Genomic DNA, 17,458 nt, shown 5'->3' with positions numbered 1-17,458 from the left:
GTTCTTGCTTGGGCCATACTGCAAACCTGTAATTGAGCTCATCTATTTCACAGTACATTTTTTTTAATTGTAAAGTTTCTGTCTTTTTACACAATTTTGCTAACAAAGTTAAACTGATTTTATTCTAAAGTACTAGAATTTAGAGCAAGATGAAATTTTAATTAGTTATAACTTTAACACTGCCTCATTTTTACAAAAAAGGGAAAGATATGTACAAGAAACGAACCCCCCAAAATTTCTTAAAGCATATTAATAACTTTCTCAGAAAACAGCCTGGAACATCAATTAGCACTGTAGCTGGCACATAATAGATTGGCCAAATTATCAGGAGAATTGTAGCCATTTAGTAAACAAACCTCACCTTTGAAAAACAAACTTGGACATATTTATTAAAAACAAAGGTTTTTCTCACACTTAGAGGATTTTTTAAAGTTTTTTTAAACTAGAAATGTCTTTTTTTTAAGATTTTATTTATTTATTCGAGAGAGAGAATGAGATAGAGAGCATGAGAGGGGAGAGGGTCAGAGGGAGAAGCAGACTCCCTGCTGAGCAGGCAGCCCGATGCGGGACTCGATCCCGGGACTCCAGGATCATGACCTGAGCTGAAGGCAGTCGCTTAACCAACTGAGCCACACAGGTGCCCAAAACTAGAAATGTCTTGGGTCGCCTGGGTGGTTCAGTCATTAAGCATCTGCCTTCAGCTCAGGTCATGATCCCAGGGTCCTGGGTTGGAGCCCCACATCAGGCTCCCTGCTCAGAGGGGAGCCTGCTTCTTCCTCTCCTGCTCTCCCTGCTTGTGCTCTCTCTCTCTCTCTCAATCTGTCAAATAAATAAATAAATATAATCTTAAAAAAAATAAACTAGAAATGTCTTTTTAAAGAAATTGGAGCTGAACATCTCGTTTCTGGTACTCCATTATGTCCCCATTTCTTGTTATGAAGAGTGTGAGTTCAGTGAGCTTGAAGGAAGGCAAGAGGCTCTGCTCTCTTCCAAACAAATGGCAAGTAGAGGAAGAAAGTGATCAAGGAAATGAGGCAGTCTACTAAACTTTCTTTAGGAAGTCTAAATGTTAAAAATTAACTTTTCAGATTTCTTCTATCACAATTTCCTTCATCATTGGAACCTTGATTGTGGTTTTCTGCCTGGTTCCAAACATCTCTCAAAGTACCTGATGATGAAAAGAACAGACTGACAGGTTTTGTAATTTTGAAATGCAAGCACAGCAACTGACCAGTACTTAGGGTGACTCCTAAGACCAAAGTAGTAGTTTTTTATGCTTGAACTTTAAAAAATGTATTAATAAGACCATTTTAATAGCATTCTAAATTGTTATTCTAAATTGTCCTGCGGTTGAGGAGGGGGCTAAGACGGCAGTGTAGTAAGAGGACCCTAGGCTCTTCTCATCCCTCAGTCACAACTTAGATAACTCTCAAATCATTCAGAATACCCATAAATTTCCCTACAGTTGATTCACAGGCACATTACTTTTCTGGGAAGAAACTTATAATAAGCAGGGAATGCACTCCACCTACACAAAGAAAAGAAGAGTTTCACATTTGAGAGACAGGTCCCTGTCCAGTCAGTTGAGCTCCTTCTCCTTCTGACTCACCTGCTAGCCCTTTGTTTCAGTCCTGCAGGGCAGACAACTCCTACCCTGCACTTGACTGGGGCAGAGAGCGCCTGTACTCAGGATTTACTATTGTGCCTTCACTGACGGGTTCATATGGATAAATGTTAAGTTGAGGCACATTATTTTTTAATGCTGTTAGGACACTGACTATGTCAGTGTATCAGGGTAAATCAGAGCTTTGTTCCAGAGACATGTTTTTCCGGTGCTGAATTTCTTGTTCAATTTTTAAAGATGAAATCGTGTTAAAACATTTGTAGTGTTTACTGTGACAGAATTTGTTTTTTGGCCTTTGAAATTTATTCATGTATGTTTTAAGTATGGTGATGACCTGAGTTTTATTGGAGGCATATAACTATGCATTTTTGTTTGCTAAATGAGCTCACACTATATTATATATCATGGCACAATTATTTCAGTCTCATTAAAAACTTTAGAGACATTTTAATGATTAAATGATCCATCATATAGATGTGCCATAATTACAAAATACTTACATTTTTTGGCCTATTATAAATGAAAAATATGAACACATTTTCCATATAGTTTTGTCCTCATATCTGATTCTTTCCCCTATGATTATACTGCTAGAATTGTTCAGTAGATGCCAGAGGGATCAATTTAAAGAGAATTTTAACTACTAATGCCAAAAAAAGGGAGGAAGAAAATGGTTTGCATTATGGGATATAATGTGACTTTCATCCAAAAGTGCCTTTTCTTCTTGCAATTCTAATGTTTCGCATGTAAGCCAAGTACAGAAAGTAGTGGTAAGCACAAGTACTGAGGCCTGACTCTCTGGGTTCATAGCTCTGCCACTTCTCAGTGGGACAGATAACTCACGTTCTTGATGCCTCAGTTTCCTCATTGGTGAGATGGTAATAATAGTCCCTGCCTCTTTGAGTTGTTGTGACAGTTAAACAGATTAATTGACATAAATCTCTTGGAACCATGCCTAACACAGAGAAATGTTCACTAAATCTCTATAACAATAGCAACAACATCTAAGAGAATATTTCCTAATTTTACATTGTCAGAAGTTACTCTTGTGTTTCTATTCCCATGGCATCTCAAAATCTAAAGCAGCTCAAATTCCTTGTGTTAGTCTGTTCCGTGCCTGCAAATACCTGCATGGAATGTGCTCTTTTTACAATCCCTGGGGTTCTTACTATTTCAGTGGTACACATAAATCACACAGCATGTGCATGGATCCTTAACTCAGTCAATGGCAGATTGTTCTGAGCAAAATGTTTTCTATAGATGGTTTGGGGGCGTTGATAGTTTTCACCTCCAAGAACCAAAGTTATCATGGAGAAATCACAAAAATAGAGCAGCAAAATGTGGTGTGAAAAATGGGTATCTCCAGTGGAAAGAGAAAGCCGGCCACCCCTGTCAGCATCCCAGACCATTGGTCGTTTGCCTACTGCAGCCACACATCATGAGGGAGGCTGCAGGTGGGTCTCTCCAAGCACATTAGCTCCATTATTGGAGTAAGACTTTTAGTCCTATTTGGAGTCCCTGCCCCACAGAGCTTGGCTGAACCTCATGGAATCAGGAACAGCCCTTGATTAGACAGAGCAGATCTAGGTGACCTCCTTGGCCCATTTCTTCTAACCTGTCTGGGCCCATTACATCTCAACATGCCAATTGGCAAAAAAGGGAGCGTGGAACCAGAAGAAAAGTACAAGCTACATTGTAATAACATGTATCCTTGTATCCTTGGCCTTGGATGACTGAGGTCCTATTCCTCCTCAGAGAGTTATGATGAAAGGAGCCTTGAGTACCATCTCAAAGTCAACCACTGAATTTTACACAATCTGAGATGGATACCCAGAGCATAAAAATAAAACTATCCCTTCTATCTACCCAACAAGGCCAAGGCTCAAATCATGTGTTTCTAAAAAGCTTAATTCCAGCTAAGGTAAAGGAAGTGATCTCTTTCCTTTTCTCAAAGTTCATACTTTTGTACTAAAATTAATAACATCAGTAAGGTAGCAGGTTTTAAAATTTTATCACTCTGTTTTTCCTACAGTCATTTCTGTAATGAAAATGTACAGTCCTCAAGGTATACATTCAAGACTGTTAATCCCCTTTAAAAACATGCATTCCTTTTGAAATATGTATGTAGGTATGTATATGTGTGTGTGTGTGTGTGTGTGTGTGTGTGTGTGTATGCACTATAGTTCTAGTAGTCTTAACAGTTCCTGAGCTATTTTTTTCTAACAGTTTTGTTCTCTCAAACTTCATGTGGTATTTTCATGTTCTGTGCACAAGTTCAGTTCTTTGTACTACTTTGGTATATATTAATTAGGAGTTTATATTTTGAAGTTCATGATTAATGATAGTCATGTCTATTTTATTTCTGTAGAGATTAAATCATCACAAAAATATACTTTAATAATGTAGCTGATGTAGTTTCTGGTATCTGAGTTTTAAGTGATTTGCATTATGTAGTCTATTTTAATATAAACTGACAAAATGGAATCAGTTGCATATTGCCTTTTTACCTTAGACTATTTCTCCTCTGTGTAAACTATTGAATTGAATTTAGAACCCCCAAATTATCACTGAACCTTTTAACACCATGAAATATTGCCAAACAACTGCTCTTGTATTGGTTTTAATATTGAGAGAATTAAGTCTGGGTATGAGATTTTTTTTAGCTAACTAGTTTGAAATCTTACTGCTTTTTCAGTGTGTTTATTTTTCTTGCCTACTCTTATGAAAAATAACCACATGCAAAAGGAGCCCCTTTATGAAATATATAAATAGTATATATTTGTACTTTTCAGATGTTCTCTTGCTGCTTATCTAAATATTTCTTTTTTTAAAAAGATTTATTCTAGAAAGGTAGAGAAAGAGTGAGCACAAGCGGGGGGAGGGGCAGAGAGAGAGGGAGAGGGAATCTCAGCAGACTTCTCGCTGAGCCTGGAGCCCAATGCCAGGCTCAATCCCAGGACTCTGAGCTTATGACCTCAGCAAAATCAAGAGTTGGATGCTCAACTGACTGAGCCACCCAGGTGCCCCTAATATTTCTTTCATAAGTAATCTTAGCAAATATCTCAATGAACTATAGAGGTCATAATTTAAAAAAAAATTTTTGCCTTGTTTTCCTTGATTTTTCATGATCTTATAAAAGTTCTACAGAGAAATGCATTGGAACAATTTATTAGTAATCATCAGATTTGGGCAAATTTCACATAACAACAATGTTAATAAAAGCTAGTTTTTACTGAGTGTTTACTTTGCTCTGTGTTAAATATAACTATTTGCTAAATTATTTTCAAATGTTATTTTTATGTAATCCTCATAGAGGTATGAATTTATTAAATATTTATGTTTACAATTATCCCTGTATTATTTTTTTTAATTGCCTGTTATCCTAGTTTCTTGGTCAGTCACTGTCTTGGGAATATCTTGTAGTTGAAGACTGTATTGTCTGACAATAAGTATTAATGGTTCAAAACTTTGCTAAACTTGATGGCTCAAACGTTAAAAATAATAATATATGTAAGATGAAGAGAGGGACAGGGGAGAGGGGAAAAAGAGGAAGAGCGTGAGACAGATTATAGTCTCCAGGCATCTGGTTGAAGCCATATAACCTAGAAATATAAAACAACTAAGGTGAAGGTATCAGATGACGTGAAATCAAGTGTAGATTTTGTGGTGGTGTATTATAGGAATTCAAAGTTGGGAAAGGTTATTAAGACCTGAGGTTAAGGGGCGCCTGGGTGGCTCAGTCGTTAAGCGTCTGCCTTCGTCTCAGGTCATGATCTCGGGGTCCTGGGACCGAGCCCTGCATCGGGCTCCCTGCTCAGCGGTAAGCCTGCTTCTCCCTCTCCCACTCCCCCTGCTTGTGTTCCCTCTCTCGCTGTGTCTCTCTCTGTCAAATAAATACATAAAATCTTAAAAAAAAAAAAAAAAAAGACCTGAGGTTAATTAGAGAAGCTCTGTGGGCAGTGGATTCTTATCTCAACCTCAAAGGAAGTTAAGATTTGGTTTGGTCTTAGGCAGTTGGTGAGTAGCCAGTGATGAACAGATGACATTCCAGTTGAAGGACAAGCATAAGAAAGCTTAGAGATGAGAAAAGGCTTCCAGTATCATAAATACACTTGATCCAAGGGTTTCAATCTTTCCTGAAACTCTTACATGATTTTTATACAATTTTAGGATAAGGACATGGGTTGTATTCACATTCTTTCTGATCTAATATAAAAGCATGAGGGTATTTCTGGGATTGGAGGGAGCACATAACTTCTGATAAGAGACGTCAATACACCAGTGTTCATTTGGCACTCTGTGGCCCATGCTTCCAGAGATATAAAAGAACTTAAAAAGGTGGGTTTTTTCCTAGGTATTTCCTTAGTTAAAAATGTATTAGGCCATACTTTGCCCTATAAAAGAAGATTACAACAGAAACTATTAGCGAACTGGTGTGTATTTTACTTGATAGTAGTAAATATTTCTGGATGCCTTTCTGACATTGGCATCCTTCATTTCAGTGGTTCTCGGCCCTTTTTTTTCCCCTGCCTTTTTCTATTTCTTCTTTCCTTCACTCCAAGTTGCCAGTCAGATATACTCTCATAATCTGTCATTACACAGAATGTTATTCTGGCGGGGCAGGGGGAGGGGGGCAGGTGAGCCTGGGGAAGATTTGCATGAGAATCCAGGAGAGGGACGTGGGCTGTGTATGGTTTGAAAGTTCTCGTTGGAAGTATTGGTTTCTCCCCTTCCCTGTGCCCTTTGCCATTTGACAGTTCTTTTAAGTATTTTAAATTCTATACTAGGTTGATATTTTTCTAGAATATTATTAATAGGTTACTAATAAATCAGAATAAATCATCTTCAATAATCTAATTTGAAAGATTTTTAAAATCTCTCTTTCTCTCTCTCTTAAATTTTATTTTCTAGATCCCCAAATCCAGGAGTGAGGGATCTATTCAGGCCCACAGAGTTCCACAACCAGAGCTATGTGATGGCGTTCCTCAGGTCAGCCTGTGGCTAAGTCGTAGAAAACCCTGCTGGGATGACGTGAATTCAGCAGAGGATGCTAATGTCGCAAAGTTGGTATCCAGGTTGGCATGTTTCTTTTGTTTACATGTTATATGTTGTATTGTCTACTCTGATGTTTAGGCCCCCATGTTTTTGACTAAAATTTCTTATCACTAAAAGTGTTTGTGGTTTGTTATATTTTATTTACATTTATTTTTTTGTTTGTTATTTTAAGACAGATTATCTAGTCGATTGGACTATGCTAGGCCCAGAGTTAAAAGTTGCAAGAATTACTTTTTGGTTGCCTTTTCATAGTATGTTCAGTGGCCAATATTATTTGCAATTAAAATAGACTTCTGAATTGTTACTAGGACCAACTGTCACTAACACATTTTGAATATAGCCTTTTAGCTATTATGTTGCAAATTATGCCTGAAAGCAAACCTCTTTGGTATACTTGAAGAAGGCATGCAGTTTTCTTAAAATAGGTGAGATGGGTCTGAATCTTATTAACTGCTAGCATATAGAATTTTTCCTTTTAAGAATTTTTAATCTTTCGTTATAACTTAAAACCTATTTCTTAAATCCATGACAAGACAGAGAGCTCTAGAAAACTGAAAGATATTTATGACATTAAACAGATAAATAATACAGTTAAGAGCGTACCACTTTGGATTGCATTATGAAAGAGGGAATTTCTGTAAAAGATGAAGAGAATTTAAATAGAAAGAAAAAGAAGGCCCCATCAGGAAGTATTTGGGAAATAGCAAACAGGTGTCATGTGGGGAATTGGTTGGAGGTAAGGCTGGGAAAATGGAGTGGGGCCAAGTCAGTGAGGACCTTGAATGTTAGGACAGGGGATGCAGCACTGAACAAAGCCAACCAGGGCCCTGTGTTTATGGACCTTATATTTTAGTGAAGGGGGCAATAGGAAAACACTTAGAGAAAAAAAAAAAAAAGCCTATGAAGATCATTCCGGCTCTAATAAGTGGGGGTATTAAGAAACTAAATCAGGTTAATGTCACAGACTCATGCAGAGACAATTTTAGTTTGAGTAGGCAGGGAAAGCCTAAGCTGAGATGTGAAGGAGGAGGAGTGTGTGTGTGAAGGTCAAGGAAAGTGCATTTCTATGCAAAAGAACCAAGCAAGGGACCTGGGCTTCATCCTACAGGTACTAGGAAGCCAGTGAAAGTTTCAGCTAAGTGGGGTAGGTGATGGGAACCATGATAAGTTGATATATTAGGCAAAGCAATCTTTTATCACTTGCAGGATCAATGGGACATGGAGAGTTTGGAGGAAGTTATACTATTGGTTCCTTCAACAGTTGTTAATCTTTATGGAGATCTAGTTGTGTGGCATCTACTTGCTGGGTGGTGGCAATTCAGACAATGAGAGACAAGTCCTGCACTTGGGGAGACAGAGGAAAAGTGAATAAAAATTGATATGATTATTAAGCACACATACACCAGGTGCCCATCATGGTCCAAGCAGTGGGAAATGGGCTGGTGAAAAAGTCCTAAGATTCTGGTGCTCTTAAAGAGCTTCCAATACAGGACACAGGGTGCTGTGTGGGGCCAAAGGAAGGGTAGAGACCACGTTGGGTGAGGAGGGTCAGAGAGGTTTCAGAAAGAAAATGCCTTGTGAACTAGCGCTAGTAGAATAAGTAGAAATTTCCTGGGCAGAGGGATCGAGATAAGGGTGCTCCTGGAAGAAAAAAGGCAGGTGCCAGGGCACACAGGGTGGGGAGGACAGCTTGGAAAACTGCAGGTGCAGCCGTGGGTTCGGGATGCCTGGGGTTGAGAACACAGGCGAGGCTAGAGGCGGGCTAAGAGACTGAGCTGAATAGATCAGATCGCGAAAAACTATCCCCCATACTAAAGAGTTTGGATTTTCTCTTGAAAATTACAGAACGTGATTGCAGGAATCTAAGGCGGCAAATGATCTAAGCAGACTTGGACTTTAGAGAAGCTCCTGTGGCACCAGTGCAGAAGGAGAGGTTAAGGGTGCTGGTGGGAGACCAGCGAGAAGGCCAAGCGGCTGATCCACTACCACCTGCCAGCCTCCGAGATGGGGCGGGCGGACAAGCCTGTGCTTTGAGGGAGGGCGGAGAACAGGCTATTGCTTCCAGGGGTGGACTCGGTCCAGAAAGGGTTGGGGTTGCTTTGTTTGTTTGTTTGACTCCATTTGGGGTATTATAATAATGACTGAAATGTAGGCACGGTTGTGTGTGTAACAGGCAGAGTCCACGGAGGGAAAGAAACTGATTTATAAGCTGGGAGGTCATGGAACAAGGCATCCGGAGGGAATTCAGAGACCAGGAAGGCAGGCTGTGCCCCTGGTGGGCCGCTGTGCCAAAGCGGGGAGGGAGGTGGCATGTGCAGTGCATAGCCCTCACCACTGAGGGGCAAGGCTGTCATCCTTGGAGGAACTGGCCTCGGGCAGGGAGGAAAGTTCCGAAAAAGAATAATGGACACAGAAACATTGGGCCTTTTTAAAGTTTTCTTCTCTAGTTTAAATATCAGGGCAAGTGGCTGGGGGACAAGAGGTAGTGTAGATGTTATCTTCCCAAATTACTTGGCAGAGAATTATGCCAAGAACGCTATATGTAAAACAATGAAAAGAAAAATGCAAATTTTAGTTGTTTATATCATTATTTTTATTCATCCAGTCAGAAAATGAAAGGGAAAAAAAAAAAGGTTGTTGCTCCTAAAGGTAACAAGAAAAGAGCTTCCTGTTTGGAGAATGAATTGGTATTTCTGAGATACAAATCAAGAAGTGAGGGGGGGCGCCTGGGTGGCTCGGTCATTAAGCGTCTGCCTTCAGCTCAGGTCATGATACCATGGTCCTGGGATCGAGTCCCACATCAGGCTCCCTGCTCCGCGGGAAGCCTGCTTCTCCCTTTCCCCCTGCCAGTCCCCCTGCTGGTTCTCTCTCTCCCTCTCTCTCTCTCTCTCAAATAAATAAAATCTTAAAAAAAGAAGTGCAATTATGGAGAGAAGGCACAGTTAATGTTGCTCTGGCAACTCTTTGTTCCTCTGGTCAGCATATCTCCAGTTGAAACAAATGTGCATTAATATTTACAAATTTTTATACACTTTCTAAGTTCATAAAGTACAGCCTTGAAGACTGACTCCTTCACACTTGGCAGCCTTAAAGATTTAGATAGAAACTTTGCTGCTCACCGTCATGCACTAGTGACTCATCCAAGTTCTCGTCTCTATCCATAATCTATAGTGTCCATGCAGAGATTTTACTTTTTACATACCTCTTAATAGATTGTGAGACAAATTGTCAAAAGACAGGTGGAGATAATTAAAATAAATTTAACTGAAAATAAACTAAATCTTTTATATATCTTTGAAGTAATAGAATGAGTATTATGCCAATTTTCATTTCAAAAATGAACTTATGAGGTGGTTTCCATTTGTGGTTACTTTCCAGAACAAGATATTGGTTAGTTCATAAATTTTAAATAAATTAAAAGTGTGTGTGTGTTTCTACTTTTTTCCTTAACAGTTCATTAGTGGCACCAGTCTTAGAAAGATTGGCAATGTGTATTAAATATATTACAGTATGCCCATTATCTAATACAAGTTTTTTTTGAAAGATTTTATTTATTTATTTGTTTATTAGAGAGAGAGTGCACAGAGGGAGAGGGAGAGGGAGAGGGAGAAGCAGACTCCCCACTGAGCAGAGAGCCCAACGTGGTGCTGGATCCCAGGATCATGACCTGAACTGAAGGCAGATGCTTAACCAACTGAGCCACCCAGGTGCCCCTAATACAAGATTTACTTTGGTTTACGAGCTTTTCTTTGAGGAATTGTCAAGAAGCATTTAGCTGGACTTTTCCTAGTATTGATCTTTTATTTTTTAGTTGCTCTTTGAAAAAGAAAAAAAAAATCAGCAAAATCTATTCTTGTTTGACCTATGATCTGGTGAGTTTGGTTTACTTTACAAAACAAAAATAATCATTGTTTGCATTTTAATATCAGTGCACCACATACTTCATGGTTTGGTTTTCAGCAGAGTTACTGTATCAGTTAACAACCCAGAAAGAACCTTTGGTACTGAGATTTCCAGAATGGTGAAGTGTCCTGTGATTTTTAAACAACAGGTTAAGGCTGATTTCTCAGGCTTTTGAGGAGCGATTTTTGGCTAACAGTATGCTTTGATAATTTTGAATGTTTAGAGTTGAGGCCTTATTCAGTGTTTTTCCCCAGGTTGTCTCACTTTGGTCTTTTTCTTCATTTCAATTCTGTATAGTCTCATTTCTTCTTAAGATGTAGTAGAAATATGAATTGTTACCAGCATGTGTTCATTATTTTCTAGTCTTCAGATGGTGGCAGCAAAAATAAAAGCAGAGAGAGTAACACACATAAAATGTGATGTTTTGTGAGTCGAGAGAAGAGCTGGATATCACTGCTTATTGGCTGATTTCTATCTTGGAACATTAGTCAGATGAATATCATTTTTTTCTATATTTCTATAATTGTCAAAAATTGACATTGAGGATATAGTCATATAAACAATCATTTTTCTAATCCTCATAGAATCTCTCACAATTGGAGTGATTTAATGAAAAAAGCTTACGGGTAAGTATCTCTTGATTTTGTTAGAGTTCAGTGGAATGCTCTATTTTATACTGAATTCTAAGCCAAAGACAGAAGTACTTAATTCAGTGAAAGCATTAGCTTTCTTTCTTTTATTTTTTAAGATTTTATTTATTTATTTGAGAGAGAGAGAATGAGAGATAGAGAGCACGAGAGGGAAGAGGGTCAGAGGGAGAAGCAGACTCCCTGCTGAGGAGGGAGCCCGATGTGGGACTCGATCCCGGGACTCCAGGATCATGACCTGAGCCGAAGGCAGTCGCTTAACCAACTGAGCCACCCAGGCGCCCGAAAGCATTAGCTTTCTAAAACTCACAGCAGCAGTTACTAAAATACTGTTAAGAATTCTTTTTTTTTTTTAAGATTTTATTTATTTATTTGACAGAGACACAGCGAGAGAGGGAACACAAGCAGGGGGAGTGGGAGAGGGAGAAGCAGGCTCCCCGCGGAGCAGGGAGCCCGATGCAGGACTCGGTCCCAGGACACTGGGATCATGACCTGAGCCAAAAGCAGATGCTTAACCGACTGAGCCACCCAGGCGCCCAAGAATTCTTTTTTGTAGGGGAGCCTGAGTGGCTCAGTTGGTTGAGCATCCGACTCTTGATTTCAGCACAGGTCATGATCTCAGGATTGTGAGATCCAGCCCCACATCAGACTCTGTGCTAGGCGTGGAGCCTGCTCAGAATTCTCTCTTTCCCCCCCACCCCACCCTCTCTCTCCTCTTAAAAAAAAAAAAAGCTTTTTTGTAATTAAGATGTGTGTGTTACTAAAATTCACGGTAGACTGAAAAGCATAATTTCTGATCTGGCATGCCCACTTCAAAGGAGTCAATGCCTGTCCTTCTCCACAGTGTAAGTACAGTGTACAAGTTTGGTGGGTTAGAGGCACTCACAGAAATCAGAAGGTTATTGAACGAGTGCATCCCTTAAGCAAGGCTGGAACATTCCAGCTCCTTTCAGTGTATCTGATATTCTTATTCCTTTTAAAGATACTGAGGAAGAAAAACTGTAAACATTAACTAGTATGTTAAGAAGTAGGCCACTTAAAAATTTTCCTGGAAGGGGGCGCCTGGGTGGCTCAGTTGGTTAAGCGACCGCCTTCAGCTCAGGTCATGATCCTGGAGTCCCGGGATCGAGTCCCGCATCGGGCTCTCTGCTCAGCAGGGAGTCTGCTTCTCCCTCTGACCCTCCCCCCTCTCATGTGCTCTCTCTCTCTCTCATTCTCGCTCTCTCAAATAAATAAATAAATAAAATCTTTAAAAAAAAAATGGCAGAAGTCATTTAAAAAAAAAAATTTTTCCTGGAAGGGGAAGTTACATATCCATGCTCAAAAAGAAAAAAGACAGGTTCTATTACAGGTAACGTTTGAGATGTTAAAAGAATTTGAAGCTTCAGGGATAGCCATCTTACTATCTGTTTCAACATGTAAAGTAGATAAGTGATCCTTTCATGTTCCTAGCACTGTATTTATTACTTTCAGAGTTTTTTTAATTTTAGAATTTAAATAGAGAACAGAATTAATATTTTTAGGTTTTTAGTTGTTAAATACTATTTATTGTAATGGTCTTTTTGAAAGGCAATGTATTTCTTTAAATGTGTGATTTTCTTAAAGGCCACAGGAAAATCTCTAGTTTTTTTCTATAAAATCAGAATGAAGACTCAAAAAACCTGTATCATATGATTCCATTTATATGAAAAGTCCAGAAAATACAAATTTAAAGAAATAGCAAGTTGAGTTGTGATTGTCTGGGGTTGGGGCTGGGGGACCAGGGAGGGACAGAGATTAATGTAAATGCCCTGAGGGACCTTATTGGGTGGAATGAAATGTTCTGAAACTGATTTATGGTAATAGCTAGACCACTGGTAAAGTTACTAAAAATCACTGAAATGTAGACTTGATAATGTGGATTTTATGATATGTAAAATATATCTCAATAACATTGTTTTAAAAATACAAGTACCAAAAAACCAAACAAACAATTGCTGGAATAAGGAGAAAGGGGTATAACTCTAACAAGAAAGTCATTTGATTGCAAATTGCTAAAATGCAACTATTGTTATAAGTAAATGCTATCTGCAGAGAAGGTTATGTTTGTTACCTCTTAAGATAATTTGTTCCTTTCGGGGGCACCTGAGTGGCTCAGTGGGTTAAAAGCATCTGCCTTCAGCTCAGGTCATGATCCCAAGGTCCTGGGATGGAGCCCCGCATCGGGCTCCCTGCTCCGCGGGAAGCCTGCTTCTCCCTCTCCCACTCCCCCTGCTTGTGTTCCTTCTCTCAGTCAAAAAATAAAGTCTTTAAAAAAAATAAAAAATAGGGGCGCCTGTGTGGCTCAGTCGTTAAGCATCTGCCTTTGGCTCAGGTCATGATCCCAGGGTCCTGGGATCAAGCCCCACATCAGGCTCCCTGCTCGGCCCGAAGCCGCCTTCTCCCTCTCCCACTCCCCCTGCTTGTGTTCCCTCTCTCATTGTCTCTGTCTCTGTCTCTGTCAAAAAATAAAGTCTTTAAAAAAATAAAAAATAGGTGCGCCTGGGTGACTCAGTCGATAAGCGTCTGCCTTCAGCTCAGGCCATGATCCCAGGGTCCTGGGGTCAGGCTCCACATCTGGCGCCCTGCTCGGCGGGAAGCCTTCTTCTCCCTTTCCCACAACCCCGCTTGTTTTCCTGCTCTCACTATCTCTGTCTCTGTCAAATAAATAAATAAAATCTTAAAAAAAATAAAATTAAATAAAAGATAATTTGTTCCTTCATACTTTTTTCATAGAAAAATCCTAAAATTGATGTGGAAACACAAAAGACCCCAAATAGCCAAAACAATCTCATGAAGAATGAAGCTGAAGGCATCACATTTCCTGATTTCAAACTGTTACAAAGCTATGAGTAATCAAACAGTATGGTATTGGCATAAAAGGAGACATATACTAATAGAATAGAGAGCCCAGAAATAAGTTCACACAAATACAGTTTGACAAGAACACCAAGGCTATGTGGTGGAGAAAGGATAGTCTTCAATAAATTGTTGGGAAAACTGAATATCTGCATGGAAAAGAATAAAATGTGGTCCTTATCTTACACCATATTCAAATATTAGCTCAAAATGGATTAAACATCTAAACATAAGACCTGAAACTATAAAACTCTTAAAAGAAAATATTGGAAAAAAGCTCCTTGACATTGGTCTTGGCAGTGATTTTTTTTGATATGACACTAAAAGCACAGGAAACAAAAAAAATCAGTAAGTGGGCTACATCAGATTGCTTCCACATAGCAAAGGAAATCATCAACAAAATGAAAAGACAGTCTTTTCTGGAATGAGAGAAAATATTTGCAGTCTATTACCTGATAATGGATTAATGCTCAGATGCGTAAGGAACTCATACAATTCCAAAGAAATAATTATAAAATAATAAAAACTGGGCAAAGACCGAGCTGGAACAAACAATCCTAAAATTTGTATGGAACCACAAAAGACCCCAGATAGCCAAAGCAACCTTGAAAAAGAAAAGCAAAGCTGGAGGCATCACAATTCAAAATTGTAATAATCAAAATGGTTTGGTACTGTCACAAAAACAGACACATTGATTAGTGGAATGAAATAGAAAACGCAGAAATGAACCCACAACTATATAGTCAACTAATCTTTGACAAAGCAGGTAAGAATATCCAAAGGAAAAAAAAATCTCTTCAACAAAAGGTGTTAGGAAAACTGGACAACAACATGCAGAAGAATGAAACTTTTTTTTTTAATTTTATTTATTTATTCATGAGAGACAGAGAGGCAGAGGCAGGAAGCAGGCTCCCAAGGAGCAGGGAGCCCGATGTGGGACTCGATCCCAGGACCCTGGGATCATGACCTGAGCCGAAGGCAGATGCTTAACCACCTGAGCCACCCAGGCACCCCAGAAGAATGAAACTTTCTTACACCATACCCAAAAATAAATTCAAAAGGGCTGAAAGACTTAAATGTGAGACAGGAAACTGTAAAAATCCTAGAGAACACAGGCAGCAACCTGTGACTCGGCCATAGCTACTTCTTACTAGACATGTCTCCAGAGGCAAGGGAAACAAAAGCAAAAATAAACTATTGGGACTTCATCAAGATGAAAACCTTCTGCACAGCGAGGGAAACAATCAACAAAACTAATAGGCAACCTTTGGAATGGGAGAAGATATTTGCAAATGACATATCTGATAAAGAGTTAATATCCAAAATATATAAAGAACTTATGAACCTCAACACCCAAAAACCAATAAATCCAGTTAAGAAATGGACAGAAGACATAAATAGACATTTATCCAAGAGGATACAGATGGCCCACAGACACATGAAAAGATGCTCAACATTATTCATCATCCGGGAAATACAAATAAAGACTACAGCGAAATATCACCTCACACCAGTCACAATGGCTAAAATTAACAACATAGGAAATAACAGGTATTGGCGAGGCTGGGGAGAAAAAGGGGAACCCTCTTACACTGTTGGTGGGAATGAAGACTAGTGCAGTCACTCTGGAAAACAGTATGGAGGCTCCTCAAAAAGTTAAAAATAGAACTACCCTATGACCTAGCAATTGCACTACTAGGTTATTTACCCAAAGGATACAAAAATATAGATTTGAAGGGGTACATGTATCCTGATGTTTATAACAGCATTATCAACAGTAGCCAAATTACAGAAAAATCCAAGTTTCCATTGACTGATGAATGAATAAAAAAAGATGGGAGTGTGTGTGTGTGTGTGTGTGTGTGTGTGTGTGTGTGTAATGGAATATTACTCAGCCATAAAAATGAATGAAATTTGCAGCAATATGGATGGAGCTAGAGAGCCTTATGCTAGGCAAAATAAGTCAGAGAAAGACAATAACCTATGATTTCACTTATATGTGGAATTTAAGAAACAAAACAGATGAACCTGGTTGGGGGGGGGAATGAGAGGCAAACCAGAAAATAGACTCTTAACTGTAGAGAAGAAACTAATGGTTACTGGAGGGGAGGGAAGTGGGCTGGGGGCAGGGAATGGGTTCAATGGGTGATGGGCAAAGAGGTTGAATAGACTTTTTTCAAAGAAGATGTAGGAATGGTAAGCAGATAAATGAAACTGATGTCACTAGTCATCAATGAAATGCAAAATAAAACTACAATGAGCTATCACCTCATACCTGTTAGAAGGGCTTTTATCAAAAAGACAAAATAACAAGTACTGGTGAGGATGTGGAGAAAAGGGAAGCTTTGTGCACTGGCTTGGTAAGAATGTAAATTGGTACAGCCATTATGGAAAATAATGTGGCGGTCCCTCACAAACTACTATGCGATCTAGCTATTCCACTTCTGGGTATATGGCCAAAGAAATGAAATCAGTATCTCAAAGAGATATTTATACTCTCATGTTTAATGCAGCATTAATTATAATAGCCAAGATATGGAACCATCTAAGTGTCTGTCAGTGGATAAAGGGATAAAGAAAATGTGGTAGAAGTAATATTCCATTGTGTATGTATATACAGTATATGTGTATCTGTATATATTTCTTGGTGTATACAATGTAATGTATACACACACATAATACAAGAGGGAAATCCTGCCACTTCCAACAACATGGATGAACCCAGAGGACATTATGCTAAGTGAAGTAAGCCGGATACAGAAAGATAAATACTGGGTGATCTCACCTATATTTGGAATCTAAAAAAGTTGAGTTCAAAAGCAGAGTAGAACAGTGGTTGCCAGGGGCTACTGGCAGAGGGAAATGGACAGATATTGGTCAGAGGCTACAGACTTTCAGTTATAAGGTGAATAAGTTCTCGGGATATAATGTATAATATGAATGTAGTTAATAATATTTTATGCTTGAAATTTGCTAGGGAAGTTGATCTTAATTGTTCCCATCACAAAAACAAAATCATAACTATGTGAGGTGATGGAAGTGTTAATTTGCCTAATTGTGATCATCATTTCACAATGTATATGTAAATCATCACATTTTATATCTTAAATATATTACAATTTGGTATTTGCCAATACCTCAATAATGCTGGGAAAATTATAATAACCCTGCATGTGACATTTTTTGTCTATATCACAGTTTTGTCGAGTAGCTCTGAAAAAAGATTTTTTGTATCTGAAAAGCAACTTTGGATGAAAAAATCATGATTCTGAAAAGATTATTCATTTCACAAATGTTTTTTGAGTTAGGCGAATTACCCAAGATTACATATTTTGTTGGCAGGCTGAGATTT

General features: G+C 38.8%; 1 protein-coding gene across 8 annotated transcripts in view; it reads left to right on the top strand.

Annotated features, from left to right (window-relative positions):
- FAM13A (family with sequence similarity 13 member A) overlaps positions 1-17,458 on the top strand; it is a 369,758-nt gene that overhangs the window by 233,330 nt on the left and 118,970 nt on the right. For all 8 annotated transcript variants that reach the window (XM_027600469.2, XM_027600471.2, XM_027600470.2 and 5 more), the window contains one exon: positions 6,536-6,699. In XM_027600469.2, the coding sequence (XP_027456270.1) occupies positions 6,536-6,699 (164 nt within the window). The remainder of the gene's footprint in view (positions 1-6,535; positions 6,700-17,458) is intronic.

The sequence above is a fragment of the Zalophus californianus genome, chromosome 2, assembly GCF_009762305.2.
Source record: "Zalophus californianus isolate mZalCal1 chromosome 2, mZalCal1.pri.v2, whole genome shotgun sequence".
NCBI lineage: Eukaryota > Metazoa > Chordata > Mammalia > Carnivora > Otariidae > Zalophus > Zalophus californianus.
Note: the sequence above shows the minus strand (reverse complement) of the source record. Positions and strands in the feature narration are given on the sequence as shown.